Below are 16,410 nucleotides of genomic sequence, written 5' to 3' on the forward strand. Positions count from 1 at the left end.
CGTCCTCCTCCTCCTGCTGCTGCTCCTCCTCCAGAAGCTCCTCACACTCCTCACACACTCCTCACACTCCTCACACACTCCTCACACTCCTCACACTCCTCACACACTCCTCACACTCCTCACACTCCTCACTACTCTTCATCATGTCGGGGATCAGCCCAGCAGCCGGCGGACCTCCCTGGAGGAACAACAGCTTCATCCTGGGGGGGGGCAAAGACCCTCCTCTGTCTGACCAGGGAGAGACTATCATCGGAGTGTACCTGCTGCTGCTGGGTGAGTACACACGGCTACACACACTGCTACACACACTGCTACACACACGGCTACACACACTGCTACACACACGGCTACACACTGCTACACACACTGCTACACACACGGCTACACACACTGCTACACACACGGCTACACACGGCTACACACACTGCTACACACACCTCTTCTTCTGTGGTGTAGAGTTATTCCGTGGATGGTGACCGGGGAGAACGATGTCTCCTCCTGTTTTGTTGCCCTCCTGGTCTGTAACTCGTCAGAGACGGTGAGCTCAGTCAGGATTTACTGCAGAGAGAAGTGAAAGTGGAGCAGCTGTCTGTTAACTGTGTTACTGTTGTGTGTTCAGGCGTGAACACTTTGTGTGTCTCTGTCTCTGTGGTGTGTTCAGGGTGGTTGTCCTGGTTTGGAAACAGCATCGTCCTCTTCGTCCTTTACAGACAGAGAGCCACCCTGCAGCCCACCGACTACCTGACCTTTAACCTGGCCATCTCCGACGCCAGTATCTCCGTGTTCGGCTACTCCAGAGGCATCATTGAGATCTTCAACGTCTTCCAGGACAGCAGCTACATCATCTCCTCCATCTGGACCTGCCAGGTAGACCCGAAACACACCTGTGACTGACCCGAGACTCACCTGTGACTGACCCGAGACACACCTGTGACTGACCCTAGACACACCTGTGACTGACCCGAGACACACCTGTGACTGACCCTAGACTCACCTGTGACTGACCCCAGACTCACCTGTGACTGACCCGAAACACACCTGTGACTGACCCGAGACTCACCTGTGACTGACCCGAGACTCACCTGTGACTGACCCTAGACACACCTGTGACTGACCCGAGACACACCTGTGACTGACCCTAGACTCACCTGTGACTCACCCCAGACTCACCTGTGACTGACCCGAAACACACCTGTGACTGACCCGAGACTCACCTGTGACTGACCCGAAACACACCTGTGACTGACCCGAGACTCACCTGTGACTGACCCGAGACTCACCTGTGACTGACCCGAAACACACCTGTGACTGACCCGAGACTCACCTGTGACTGACCCGAGACTCACCTGTGACTGACCCGAAACACACCTGTGACTGACCCGAGACTCACCTGTGACTGACCCGAGACTCACCTGTGACTGACCCGAAACACACCTGTGACTGACCCGAGACTCACCTGTGACTGACCCTAGACTTATTTATTTATTTATTTACTTCGGCATGTTATTAGACAGTCATCATCACACATCATCTTAGTTAAAATCAGGTAGTACACATGGCCGAAAGGGAAAGCGGGAGAAGCAGATGCTTATCTAGTCCCGCCCCCGTTACCCACAGAATACATTATTTCCACAAATTATATTTCTTTTGTATTTTGACGTACATGTTACAGCAGCATGCAGTGAACAGAGCTGCAGTCCAGCTCTAGACAGTCAACAGACTACGTGTGTGTCTGCACAGTGTCTGTATTGGTCCATCATGAGTGAACAACAGTCTCTACTTGTTGCCTGGAGTGTAACACAGTCATAAGGTGGTCCAATCGATATAGGTTAGTTTCAGTTATTTGGTTGTTAACTGGGATGGTGTGAGAGCCCTTATTGCCGTCTTTATTCATCCATCTCTTCTGTAGCTTTCGCCGCGCTTAGCTTCACCAAGACCTCTTGATTAGAAGCCACGTCTGCTCGCATCTTTCCCATGTACTCGCACATTGTGGACTCACCTGTGACTGACCCGAGACTCACCTGTGACTGACCCTAGACTCACCTGTGACTGACCCGAGACTCACCTGTGACTGACCCGAAACACACCTGTGACTGACCCGAGACTCACCTGTGACTGACCCGAAACACACCTGTGACTGACCCGAGACTCACCTGTGACTGACCCGAAACACACCTGTGACTGACCCGAGACTCACCTGTGACTGACCCAAAACAAACACACATTTTTTTTCTTTTCTTTATTAATGTATTTGTTTTATTATTATTATTATTATTATTATTATTATTATTATTGTTATTATCATTATTAATTATATATGTATTATTTATTCTGTAATCTTTCACTTTGACAATACTGTATATTGTGTTTTGATGCTTTGGCAAAATTGTTGAAACTTTCATGCCAATAAAGCTCCTTTGAATTTGAATTTGACACTTGAGACTCACCTGTGACTGACCTGAGACACACCTGAGAGACACTTGAGACTCACCTGTGAGCTTCAGATGAAGGTTTATATATCAGCCATGTGTCAATCAGAGGACATGCTGTTGTGTCACGATGGACCTGATGGTTTGAAGGAGGCGGAGCCTGAACAGGAACACACCTGTTACCTGTCCTGTTTGTCTCCTCCAGGTGGACGGTTTCTTCACGCTGGTGTTTGGTCTGAGCAGCATCAACACACTGACAGTGATCAGCATCACCCGCTACATCAAAGGATGTCACCCGAGCAGAGGTCATAAACATTTTTTTATGTAGCAGGCTTCTGATTGGTCAGGTCTGATAGATGGAGGTCAAGCTTCACCTTGCTACATTAAAGTTAGTGAAATGTTGTAGTTTGGTTACATTTACGATCATGTCCAGGTTAGCTGACCTTTATGGTTAAAACAATGACTTCCTGTTTGAGGCCTTCCTCTGTGCTCTGAACTGTCACCTGGGCACTAGAGGGTGCCGTCACTCAACAGACACCTGTAGCTGAAACCATTTTGAAATGTCCACAATGGGTAAATGTTGTGTTTCAGCGCGTCACATCAGCAGCACCAGCGTGTCTGTCTGTCTGCTGCTCATCTGGATCACAGCTGGATTCTGGTCTGGAGCACCGCTGCTCGGCTGGGGCAGCTACAAAGGCAGGAAGACTTCAGAATAAGAGTCTGTTTACCTCTGCTTTCATTGACCCCTGACCCTTGACCACTGACCCTTCCATGCCCCCCCTGCAGATCGTGGATACGGCACCTGTGAGATAGACTGGGCCAAAGCGACCTACTCAAGCGTCTACAGGTCCTACATCATCTCCATCTTCATCTTCTGCTTCTTCATCCCGGTGCTCATCATGCTCTTCTGCTACGTGTCCATCATCAACACGGTGAAGAGAGGCAACGCTCTGTCAGCAGAGGGCGACCTGACCGACCGCCAGAGGAAGATTGAGAGAGACGTCACCATCGTGAGTCACACAGACCATCGTGAAACAGCAGAGTGAAGACCTGGTCCTGGTGCAGTGATGGTCCTGTGTCAGGATCCAGACTCCCTCTGACTCTCTATTGTCTTCTGACGTGTGAGGATTGATGTGAAGCTTCTGATTGGTCCAATAATCAATTGTGTCTTGCAGGTTTCCATAGTGATCTGTACAGCCTTCATCCTGGCATGGTCTCCGTACGCAGTGGTGTCAATGTGGTCCGCCTGGGGCTTCCATGTGCCCAACCTCACCAGCATCTTCACCCGTCTCTTCGCCAAGTCCGCCAGCTTCTACAACCCCCTCATCTACTTCGGACTCAGTTCCAAGTTTCGCAAAGACGTGGCCATCCTGCTGCCGTGCACTCGCGACACCAAAGACACCGTCAAGCTGAAGCGGTTCAAGCCGAAGGCCGACGCCCATGGCCGAGCTGCAGGAGGCGGAGCCAGACTCAAAGTTCCTCTGAACCGGACAGAGAAGAAGTACTCGCCCACTCCCCAGCAGCCTTACCCACTGCCCAGCCCGGACTCTGGGGTGGGGAGCCCGCCCCGCACGCCACCGCCCGTCAACAAGGAGGTGTTCTACATCAACATGCCCCGCCCCTCTGACGCCGGGCCAGAGTATGAATGTGAGAGACTCTGACAAGCTCACCTGGATGAGGACCAGCTCTGATTGGTTAAACGTTGATCATGTGACGGGCTGACGTCTGCTCAGTTCAGGCAGACGTCAGCAGATGATGTCACACAGTACAGAAGAAGATAACTTCAAGTTTCTGTAAGAAGTTACATGTAGTGATCAGAGTCACAGTGATTTCACTTCCTGTTTTAAATCCTCCAATCACAAACTGACATGAGGTCAACGAGTTCTTCTTCTCCTGAAAGTCAGGTGAAGTCTCGTAGTCCACAGAACATCTCTGGAGCTTCACAGTAAAACAGAGTTGCAGCGTTCTGCACCCACTTCAGACGGGGTGCATCTCAACACATTTATTTTAACAAGTTCAACTCTGTAATCTCAGAGTTCAAAGAGCTGAACCACCTCTCAACATTAAAATACTCCTGGGAGAAGGAGACAGGGCATACCTGCTGCCCAATGTGCCCAACTACGTCACAACGCTGTGCGAAGGCTGTCCCAGGTCGAAGGCTCCTTCAAATGCAGCCTTCTTTTCCCTCTTTTCGGAGGACGCACCGCTACTATCCTTCACGGCCTCTCATATCCCAAGATCCTTTGCACACCGCTGCTCAGTCCCGAAACAGAAGAGGGAAAGAAAGGCGACATCAAGTGGCGCAGACATGACATTCAAATTGAAGTAATGGGTTTATACTCGGCTTTTAGTCATTTGAACATCCAACACCTGATATGTTAAACTTCAGGGGACTATAAAACCTCCAGATGTTAACTTTCAGTTACAACACGTGACGCTGGTGATGCTGTGGTAAATATAGTTGTTATTCACCAATGGGTTAATGTTTATTTTGTAATGTTGATAATTCAATTTAGATTTTGTCATTATTTTTTATACACACACACACAAATAAATGTACACGTTTGATAGATTTGAACCAAAACAGACTTTAATGCATCTCTTCATTCACAATCGTGACGTAAGGGTAAGGGGCGGGAACATCTGGTGACCAACCAGGAAATACTCCGAAGGCTAGACCGTCCCATTTAACAACGGTGGACGAGGCCTTCAAAGACCTGTCCGAAGGACCCGGCCCTCGTGGACCGCGAAGGCCGCGTCTCTGAAGGCTGCAGCCCCTGAATTGAGACACAGCCTGTGTCAACATGCTACAACCTGAGGGACACACACACATACACACACATGCACACACACACTGTATATACTGTATATATAATAATGTAAATTAATCTTGGTGTTGTGTTTGTGTTATTTGTTGTGTTCTGAGTGTTTTGGCGAGTTGTGTTTTGATACTTTGGCAACATTGTTGTTAAACTTTCATGCCAATAAAGCTCCTTTGAATTGAACTGAGACTGAGAGACAGAGACAGAGACAGAGAGAGAGAGGGGGAGAGGGGGGGAGGGGGGGGAGAGAGAGAGTTACTGCAGCAGTAATAACAGCTTTACTAATTGAGATATGAACATTAATAACACTAAAAGTATAACAATAATAACAATGATGATGATAGTGAGGGGGCGCTGTAGAGCCGCGGACCAAGATGGCAGCTTAGAGCGGGGTCTCCTCACAGCTTTGCTAAAAGTTTGAAAAGTCCTAGTCATTAACGCTTCTAACTACTTCTAAAAGATGTCTAAACAAACGACGCTTAAAGACTGTGAGAACAACTCCAAAACCCGTGCCTCTCAGAAGTCCAAAACTACTCCGGTAGCCGATGTTGCTGACGCTCCGACCAGCCCAGGGAATGATTTAGCCGCGGTGCTAACAGAGCTACAGTCACTTCGCTCTACTGTCACCGCGACTAACACCAAGATAAGTACCCTCGATGGCTTCGGGGCAAAACTCGACAACGTGGAGAGATGCATAGCTGTGATGAATAGCTCTGTCGATGCTGTGAAAAAGAGCTTTGCGGACCTTCAACAGGATATCACCGCTAATGCTAAGCGGCTCGCGGAGGCTGAGGGGCGCATAGGAGACACCGAAGACGGCCTGCAGAGTGTGAAAACGGAGATGACTGACGCCGCTAAACGCATCGCCTATTTGGAGTCCAAGACGGAAGATATGGAAAATCGTGCTCGGAGAAATAACTTAAGGTTGGTGGGGCTCCCTGAAAGCGCTGAAGGAACTCAACCCATGATTGATTACATCCAGCGTATGTTACCAGTCTGGTTGGGGCTCGACGGCACCAAGTCGTTCACTTTGGAAAGAGCGCACCGCACACTGGCAAGACCAAGACCGGCTCATAACAGAGCTGTAATCATTCGCTTCCTACGATTTCAAGACCGCGAGTTTGTTTTCAACACATCCAAACAACGTTCGCTCTCTCACGATGGTCACAAAATCTTCTTTGCTCAAGACCTATCAGCGGAAACCATTAAAGCACGGAGCCCATTCAATGCAGTGAGAAAAAAGTTCATTGAAGCGGGAAGCTTTCGGGGATTCACCTTGCGCCCTTGCAAAATGAGGGCTCTACACAACGGGAAGATAATCCTTTTCTCCACACCAGAAGAAGCTGAGAACTTTCTTCCAAACTCCTAAACTTCTAAACCCTGAGGAGTATAGGTAACTACAAAAAGACTGATATGGACAATATAGGTGCACTGCAGCTTAATACAGGTTAATTTTATATACATTTTGTACCTTTTTATTTATTTTAATTATATGCAGAGCTTCTACTACCATATTTGGTGGACACTTTATTTTATGCACCTACTATAGGCCTATACACTTGTGTATTTGATACAGGCTATTGAAGCAGTTAAATCAAGAAGCGTTAATAATATTATACTTCATATTTATCATTCTAGGACAGTAAGTGTTTGAATGTTCAGGTAGGGATGCGAGGCTGGGGGGGGACCATGTGGGCTGTCTGAGAGAAGTGCCTACAGTTAAACCACTCCTCATTAGTGTGGATTGGTATTTGCCCTTACACGTTTAGTTTAAGTAAGGGAAGGGGGGGCGGGATTTAAAAGGTTAAGTGTTTTTATATGTCTAGTTCAGTTGTTATTACTTTTATTTATTCTGTGTCTTTATTTTTTTGTCACACTCAACATGGTCATGTATCTCACTGCACAACATGGAAAGTCCAAAACTGTCTGATTTAAGATTTACAAGCTGGAATGTCAGGGGACTCAATAAGTTAACTAAACTGAAACAGGTAATGAACAGACTTAAAAACCTACATTCTAAAATAATTTTTCTTCAGGAAATTCATATAACAGTTACTGAAATTAAAAAAGTACAGCGTAGGTGGCCTGGTCAAGTTATACATGCTACATATAACAATTATGCTAGGGGGGTACTAATTCTTATCCACAAAACAATTCCTTTTCAACTTACTAATACAATCCAGGACCCCCAAGGAAGGTTTGTAATCGCCCAGGGTAGGATCCTGTCTCTCGCATTGAATTTGGTCAGCATATATGGTCCTAATGAGGACAACCCTAAATTTTTTGAAGACTTCTTCTTAACCTTGTCTTCAATGTATGGCTTAAACGTTATTGGTGGGGATTTCAATTGCACTCTGAACCCGTCAGTAGACCGCTCTACGAAAAACGATCCCCATAAAAAACAATCTAGAAAAACAATCCTACAATATATCAATGACTTGAATTTATCTGAAATCTGGAGAAAACTTAACCCAGATAATTTGGAATACTCATGCTATTCAGGAATACATAAGTCCAGGTCTCGCATTGATTATTTTTTAGTATCACAAGAACTGGTATCCAAAATTAAGAATTGTTGGTATGACTGTATAGTTATTAGTGATCACTCCCCCATTTCCATGTCTGTACAAATGGAGAAACTTCATCAGTCTCCTCCTAATTGGCGTCTGCAAGTGAGATGGCTTAAGAGTCCTGAATTTGTTAAATATTTAGAGGATAAGATTGATGTCTACTTTCAGATTAATACTAACCAAACTAATGCGTGCATTAGATGGGAAGCCTTCAAGGCTTATATTAGAGGGCAAATTATTAGTTTCACTAGTACTAAAAACAAGAAACAAAAAGCAGAAATTAATGAATTAGAGAAGCAAATAAAATCTTTGGAAATAGATATAAATAATAAAGATGACCCTGAAAAACAAAAACAGTTATTAATTTTAAGAACAGAATATAATAAATTAACATCTGATAAAGCAGCAAAAAGTCTACTGTGGCTGAACCAAGCCTTTTATGACCAGGGAGAAAAGGCAGGCAAATTGTTAGCTTGGAGAATCAAAAAAATACAATCTGAAAGAGCCATTAATGGCATAACTACTCAATCAGGGGAGATATTAAGCGATCCTCTGGATATTAATAACACATTTAAGGATTTTTATCAATCACTATACAGGTCAGAATGCTCCCCCATGCCCGCTTATAGAGATACCTTTCTTAATCAGCTTCAGTTTAAAACGCTCACAGAGGAAGTTAAAGTGGACCTGGATAAGGACATAACAATGGAAGAGCTATTGCAGGCCATTAAAAGCATCAACTCAGGCAAAACTCCAGGGCCTGATGGCCTACCAATAGAGTTTTATAAAACCTTCCAGAAGCAGTTGTTGACCCCACTTTTGGATATGTTTAACGAGTCATTTAATAATGGTACATTACCACCAACTTTAAGACTTGCTACAATAGTTCTTATTTTGAAACCTGGGAAAATACCGACTGACTGCTCTTCATACAGACCTATTAGTCTTATGGGAGTAGACACAAAAATATTGAGTAAAATTCTTGCTAAAAGGCTAGATCCACATATCCCTTTTTTGGTACATAGTGATCAGAATGGGTTTGTACAGACTCGTCAGGGATTTCATAACATAAGAAGGGTCCTCAACATAATCCACTCTAAAAATAATACCAGGGATACAGCGCTGTTATCTCTAGATGCTAGACAAGCGTTTGATAGAATTGAGTGGCATTATTTGTTCAATTTGCTACCAAGATATGGACTTGGGGGAAAATTTATGAAATGGATAGAATTATTATATACTAACCCTACAGCACGCGTAATGACGAATAACAATTTATCAAGCTCGTTAACGCTAGAGAGGTCAACTCGTCAGGGCTGTCCTCTCTCCCCACTATTGTTCATTTTAGCCATTGAGCCTTTAGCCATGTCCATTAGAGCCGAAGCTAATTTATCAGGAATAACAATTGGAGATCATGAACATAGGATATCGTTATATGCAGACGATGTGATTCTTTTTTTGTCAAAGTTATCAAACAGTGTCCAGACATTATTACATTTAATTAATAGGTTTGGTCAGTTTTCTGGATACAGTATTAATAATACAAAATCTTCTATACTTTTCCTGAACAAAGATGAAAGAAGTAATCCAGTCATAACAACACCCTTTTTTAATGCGAGGGAAGGCTTCACCTATCTTGGAATTAAGATTACCCCCCAAATTAATACAGTCGTTCAAGCAAACTATGACCCGTTGATGAGAGAGGTACAAGAATTACTTGAAAAATGGACAACAATGCCAATATCAATGATTGGCCGGATCAATATAATCAAGATGACTATCTTGCCGAAATTCTTATATCTATTTCAATCACTTCCAATGCCACTACCAAAATCTTTTTTTAAAGAAATTAATAACGCATTCTGTAGGTTTATCTGGAACAATCGAAAACCTAGATTAAGACTCAGATTATTGTATTTGCCATATGATAGGGGAGGATTACAGATGCCCAGTTTACAGTGGTATTACTGGGCCGCTCAGCTGCGTAGTGCTATGTTTTATTTTGTCACACATTCTCCTCCAGCATGGGTTCATATTGAACAAGCATCAATATCTAAGCTGCCACTAAGCCTATATTTATATTCAGCAGATCTTAAAACTTTGAAGAAAAAAACAACAAATCCTTTCCTTAAGAACTCTATTGATATATGGTTTAAAGCTCATAGACATATTGGTGATACACCTCCCATCTCTCAATTTTCACCTATTTGGAATAATGCATGGTTCACTCCTGGCCGGGCAGATGGTGGTTTTCAAATTTGGGCCGACAGGGGGGTGCAAAAAATTGGAGACTTATATGCTCAGGGCACCTTACTTACATTTAATGATCTTTGTTTGAAATATTTAATTCCAAAAAAACACTTTTTTAAATACTTGCAATTGAAGCATTTCATTTCATCAAAGTGTCATCAGGATACACAAGAACCGCCGCTGTCCTGCCTTGAGGACATTGTGTTAAAACACATGAATGGGAAACGCCAAATCTCTATACTATATACAGTACTTGTCTCACATGATGAGGAATCTAGTCATGACAGAAGGAGGGCATGGAGTTCAGATATTAAGGAAGATATTGAAGAAGCTGAGTGGGCGACAGCTTGTATAAAAGCTCAAACACAAACCATTAATACTCGCATGAAACTGCTACAACACAAATGGTTAATGAGAACATACATAACCCCTGAGAAACTCAATAAATGGTCCCCTGACATTCCAGATACTTGCGTGAAATGTTTGACTGAGAAAGGTACTTTGATTCATTGTGTATGGGAATGTCCTAAACTGGTAACTTTTTGGAAAATGGTTGTTCACACTCTAAGTAAAATTACAGGTATTCAGGTACCCTGTGTAGCAAAACTTTGTATTTTAGGGATATACCCAGATTGTTTTTCTGTTAACTCCAAGTGTAAGACTCTGATCAACTTTGGCCTCCTGCAGGCCAGGAGGAGGGTTGCTTTGTCTTGGAGAGACACTGAAATATCATCTACACAATCTTGGATTAGAGAGATGGCAATGTATGTTACATTAGAAAAGCTAACCTATGTAATCAGGGGTAAAGTACAAGAATTTGAAGAAGTGTGGGCACCCTTAATGGACTTCCTCAAGCAACAATAGATTATATTTATCTGTAGAGCTATTCTGTGTGTGACTATTTTTTATTTTTTATTTATTTATTTTTTTTTTTTATTTATTTATTTTTTTTTTATTTATTTTTTTTTATTTTTAATTTTTAATTTTAATTTCTCTCATTCTATTTTATTTATTATTGTAATTATTTTATGTGGATATGTATGTTTGTGTGCGTGTTTATCTTTTCTGTATGTATGTGTATGCAGCGAGGTTCACCTGCATCTCATTGCGTAACTTGTGTGGCATATGTCAATGTGCTTTGTATGTTCTTATTGGAAATTAATAAAAACATTGTTCAAAAAAAAAATGATGATGATAGTGGAAGTCAAGCAGGACCGCAGCTTCCATGGAAACCTACAACATCTCTCAGATCAGTTTGGGATCTCAGAAAATGGAAATACTACAAGAACCTCAAAACTGTACTTAATAATGTACTTAGTGTTGACTGAAGCAGGAGTCAGAGTCTGTTTGTGTTTGACAGATCATTATCAATAAATCAGAGCCGACCCACTGGGTTTGTTCTTGTCCTGTGACCGTGGAGGAATGATGTTGGACCGGTCCTCTGACGTCCTGAGAGGATCCAGGACCGTGGACCCTGAGGACAGACCTGATCTTTAGACTTTGACACAAATCTGCCTGTGGTGTCGTTAAACTGTACAAACATGTCGATGAAGTCAAACTGCCTCACAACACAGCCTGCACACAGTCTGCACACAGCCTGCACACAGCCTGCACACAGCCTGCACACAGTCTACACACAGTCTGTCAGGCTTAGCAGATAAAGAGGACTCAGATGCAGAGAGGTGGCAGTATCGACAGGCTTTTATTTTCTGTTTAGCAGCTCTTCAGACAGAATGACAAAACATTAGGCTATGAAAATCTATGTGTCCAGGGGACCAAACACAGAACGACAGACAGCACAAAAACACGAATGGAAAACTACACTGATCTCAAGAACTATCTCTATGAAAATTTAACAAACTGAAAATCACTCAACGAGGAGGGCTCACAGGCTATAAAAATTAACCTACTCTGAATTACAAAACTTTATGAACAAAAAACGCTCCAAAACGGAGGAAAAAACAAAGGCTATGAAGCTATATGACAGAAACAAAAAACTGACCATAAAATACTATTAACAAAAAATCACTCTTCTTCAGAGGACTACTAACCACAAAATAAAGCTTGGCAATACTTAACTTAGCACGGAACGAGGCAGAGAACAAGGCTGTGAACAGGGCTGGATGTATTCGACAAGACGAACGAAATACTCTGGCAACGCAGACAGGGGAAGACAAAGACTATATACACATGAGGAGGGATGACACAGGTGGAAACAATCAGGGATCAGGGGAGACGCCAGACCGGTGACACAAGAGGAAGGGCAAGTGACCTGAAACGAGAGGAGAGTTACTTTTCAAAATAAAACATGAATTTCACAAGACAAAAACCCAAGACAGGACACTCCTCACCGCGGTGTGACACAGTCTACACACAGTCTACACACAACCTACACACAACCTACACACAGCCTGCACACAGCCTACACACAACCTACACACAACCTACACACAGCCTGCACACAGCCTACACACAACCTACACACAGCCTGCACACAGCCTACACACAGTCTACACACAGCCTACACACAGTCTGCACACAGCCTACACACAACCTACATACAGTCTACACACAGCCTACACACAGCCTACACACAGTCTACACAGTCTACACACAGCCTACACACAGCCTACATACAGTCTACACACAGTCTACACACAGCCTACACACAGTCTACACACAGCCTACACACAGCCTACACATAGTCTACACACAGCCTACACACAACCTACACACAGCCTGCACACAGCCTACACACAACCTACACACAACCTTCACACAGTCTACACACAGTCTACACACAGCCTACACACAGTCTACACACAGTCTGCACACAGCCTACACACAGCCTACATACAGTCTACACACAGCCTACACACAGCCTACACACAGTCTACACAGTCTACACATAGTCTACACACAGCCTACACACAGTCTACACACAGCCTACACACAGTCTACACACAGTCTGCACACAGCCTACACACAACCTACATACAGTCTACACAGTCTACACACAGCCTACACACAGCCTACATATAGTCTACACACAGTCTACACACAGTCTGCACACAGCCTACACACAGCCTACACACAGTCTACACACAGTCTGCACACAGCCTACACACAGCCTACACACAGTCTACACACAGTCTGCACACAGCCTACACACAGCCTACACACAGCCTACACACAGCCTACACACAGTCTACACACAGCCTACACACAGTCTACGCACAGTCTGCACACAGCCTACACACAGTCTACACACAGCCTACACACAGTCTGCACACAGCCTACACACAACCTACATACAGTCTACACACAGCCTACACACAGCCTACACACAGTCTACACAGTCTACACACAGCCTACACACAGCCTACACACAGTCTACACAGTCTACACACAGCCTACACACAGCCTACATACAGTCTACACACAGTCTACACACAGCCTACACACAGTCTACACACAGCCTACACACAGCCTACACATAGTCTACACACAGCCTACACACAACCTACACACAGCCTGCACACAGCCTACACACAACCTACACACAACCTTCACACAGTCTACACACAGTCTACACACAGCCTACACACAGTCTACACACAGCCTACACACAGCCTACACATAGTCTACACACAGCCTACACACAACCTACACACAGCCTGCACACAGCCTACACACAACCTACACACAACCTTCACACAGTCTACACACAGTCTACACACAGCCTACACACAGTCTACACACAGTCTGCACACAGCCTACACACAGCCTACACACAGTCTACACACAGTCTGCACACAGCCTACACACAGCCTACACACAGTCTACACACAGCCTACACACAGCCTACACACAACCTTCACACAGCCTTCACACAGCCTACACACAGCCTACACACAGTCTACACACAGCCTACACACAGCCTACACACAGCCTACACACAACCTACACACAACCTTCACACAGCCTACACACAGCCTACACACAGTCTACACACAGCCTACACACAGCCTACACACAGTCTACACACAGTCTGCACACAGCCTACACACAGCCTACACACAGTCTACACACAGCCTACACACAGCCTACACACAGTCTACACACAGTCTGCACACAGCCTACACACAGTCTACACACAGCCTACACACAGTCTACACACAGTCTGCACACAGCCTACACACAACCTACATACAGTCTACACAGTCTACACACAGGCTACACACAGCCTACATATAGTCTACACACAGTCTACACACAGCCTACACACAGTCTACACAGTCTACACACAGCCTACACACAGTCTACACAGTCTACACACAGGCTACACACAGCCTACATATAGTCTACACACAGTCTACACACAGCCTACACACAGCCTACACAGTCTGCACACAGCCTACACACAGTCTACACACAGTCTGCACACAGCCTACACACAGTCTACACACAGCCTACACACAGCCTACACACAGTCTACACATAGTCTACACACAGCCTACACACAGCCTACACACAGTCTACACATAGTCTACACACAGCCTACATACAGTCTACACACAGTCTACACACAGCCTACACACAGTCTACACACAGTCTGCACACAGTCTGCACAGTCTATACACAGCCTACACACAGCCTACACACAGTCTACACACAGTCTGCACAGTCTACACACAGCCTACATACAGTCTACACACAGCCTACACACAGTCTACATACAGTCTACACACAGCCTACATACAGTCTACACACAGCCTACACACAGTCTACATACAGTCTACACACAGCCTACACACAGTCTACACACAGCCTACACACAGCCTACATACAGTCTACACACAGCCTACACACAGTCTACATACAGTCTACACACAGCCTACACACAGTCTACACACAGCCTACACACAGTCTACACACAGCCTACATACAGTCTACACACAGTCTACACACAGCCTGCACACAGTCTACACACAGTCTGCACAGTCTACACACAGCCTACACACAGTCTGCACAGTCTACACACAGTCTGCACAGTCTACACACAGCCTACATACAGTCTACACACAGCCTACACACAGTCTACATACAGTCTACACACAGCCTACACACAGCCTACACACAGTCTACACACAGTCTACACACAGCCTACACACAGTCTACACACAGCCTACATACAGTCTACACACAGCCTACACACAGTCTACACACATTCTGCACACAGCCTACACACAACCTACACACAGTCTGCACACAGTCTACACACAGGGCTGGATCTACTAAAGGTTTGCGTGTATTAAAACTGTACAAACTGATTTACTAACAGTGCACAAAAAGGTTGCGTCTGTCAAAGGTGCAAAATAGCGCGTCTGCATTCAGTTAGTACGTTTGCAGCGATGAATATGCAACATGGGGCGTTTACACGCAATTGTGCGTGTTGTGGGTGGAGAACATGTAAATATATTAATTTAGCACACGCAGTGATTTATCAAACCGGAAAGCATTGTTGCTCATAGAAACTGCGTCTATATTTACCACGTCTCAAAAGGGAGGTGCAAACGCTTTGTATGCGTAATTGCGCACACATGGCTGCAGTTATTGTTGCAAGAAGGAGACGCCGAGACACTTTTTTCACCCTCGTGTGAACATTTTTGGGATGAATGAGGAAACTATCATCAGAACATGTCGCCTATCCAGCCTGGCCAGTTTGGAGCTGTTGGAGGAACTCAGAGCGGATTTGGAGCCAGCTACAAGAAGGAGTCACGCAGTACCTGCAATAACAAAACTCCTATTATTATCATATTTATATTATTATACGCCAAGTTTCTTTTGTTCTTCTTCTGTTGTCTTGGTATCTCCTTCTCACTTCATCCACTGTTCGCCTGTTTTTCCAACAGCATTAACTTTTCCACAGATTTTCTCCCACATGGCGTTCCTTTGTGCGACCATCAGACTCCTTCGCTGCAGCTCATTGAAATGTTTATTCTCTTCCTCACCAACACGAGACCATGAAACACGCTAAACCCTCATTTAAACAGTCTCCAACACGTTTGACCTGCTGTCATTAACACAGTCACTCTTAGTAAACCGCCCGCAAACCGCGGCTCAACCCCACACGCACGTTTCTAGATGGAGTACACAGATTAGTACAAGCAATTTGGGTAGTATTACTGCAGTTAAGCAGTACTGTAGTAAAAGTATTACTGTAGTAAAATAGTACTGTAGTAAAGCAGTACTGCATTAAAGTATTACTGTAGTAAAGCAGTACTGTAGTAAAGTAGTACTATAGTAAAGTAGTACTGTAGTAAAGCAGTACTGTAG

General features: G+C 44.5%; 2 protein-coding genes across 2 annotated transcripts in view; one reads left to right on the forward strand and one right to left on the reverse strand.

Annotated features, from left to right (window-relative positions):
* Nucleotides 1-50, reverse strand: part of LOC311274285 (EGF-containing fibulin-like extracellular matrix protein 1) — an 8,357-nt gene extending 8,307 nt beyond the window's left edge. The window contains exon 1 of the mRNA XM_084381836.1: nt 1-50. This exon is cut by the window's left edge and continues 24 nt beyond it. The gene's annotated coding sequence lies outside the window, so the exon portion shown is untranslated.
* A 46-nt stretch (nt 51-96) lies between these two features.
* Nucleotides 97-5,347, forward strand: opn6a (opsin 6, group member a). The gene is made up of 6 exons (XM_084381827.1): nt 97-273; nt 662-867; nt 2,635-2,734; nt 3,021-3,125; nt 3,216-3,439; nt 3,605-5,347. Exons 1-6 carry the CDS (start codon nt 144-146, stop codon nt 4,088-4,090), a joined length of 1,251 nt encoding a protein of 416 aa, XP_084237953.1. The 5' UTR covers nt 97-143; the 3' UTR covers nt 4,091-5,347.
* The last annotated feature ends 11,063 nt before the right edge of the window (nt 5,348-16,410 follow it).

The sequence above is a fragment of the Pagrus pagrus genome (genome assembly GCF_965226575.1).
Source record: "Pagrus pagrus genome assembly, chromosome: 2".
Taxonomy (NCBI): Eukaryota; Metazoa; Chordata; class Actinopteri; order Spariformes; family Sparidae; genus Pagrus; species Pagrus pagrus.

Excerpts from the sequence above, each read along its gene's own strand:
- opn6a (XM_084381827.1), top strand. The coding sequence starts at position 144 with ATGTCGGGGATCAGCCCAGCAGCCGGCGGACCTCCCTGGAGGAACAAC. Across the intron at positions 3,126-3,215 it reads CGGCTGGGGCAGCTACAAAG|ATCGTGGATACGGCACCTGT; the intron begins GCAGGAAGACTT and ends CCCCCCCTGCAG. Across the intron at positions 3,440-3,604 it reads TTGAGAGAGACGTCACCATC|GTTTCCATAGTGATCTGTAC; the intron begins GTGAGTCACACA and ends TGTGTCTTGCAG.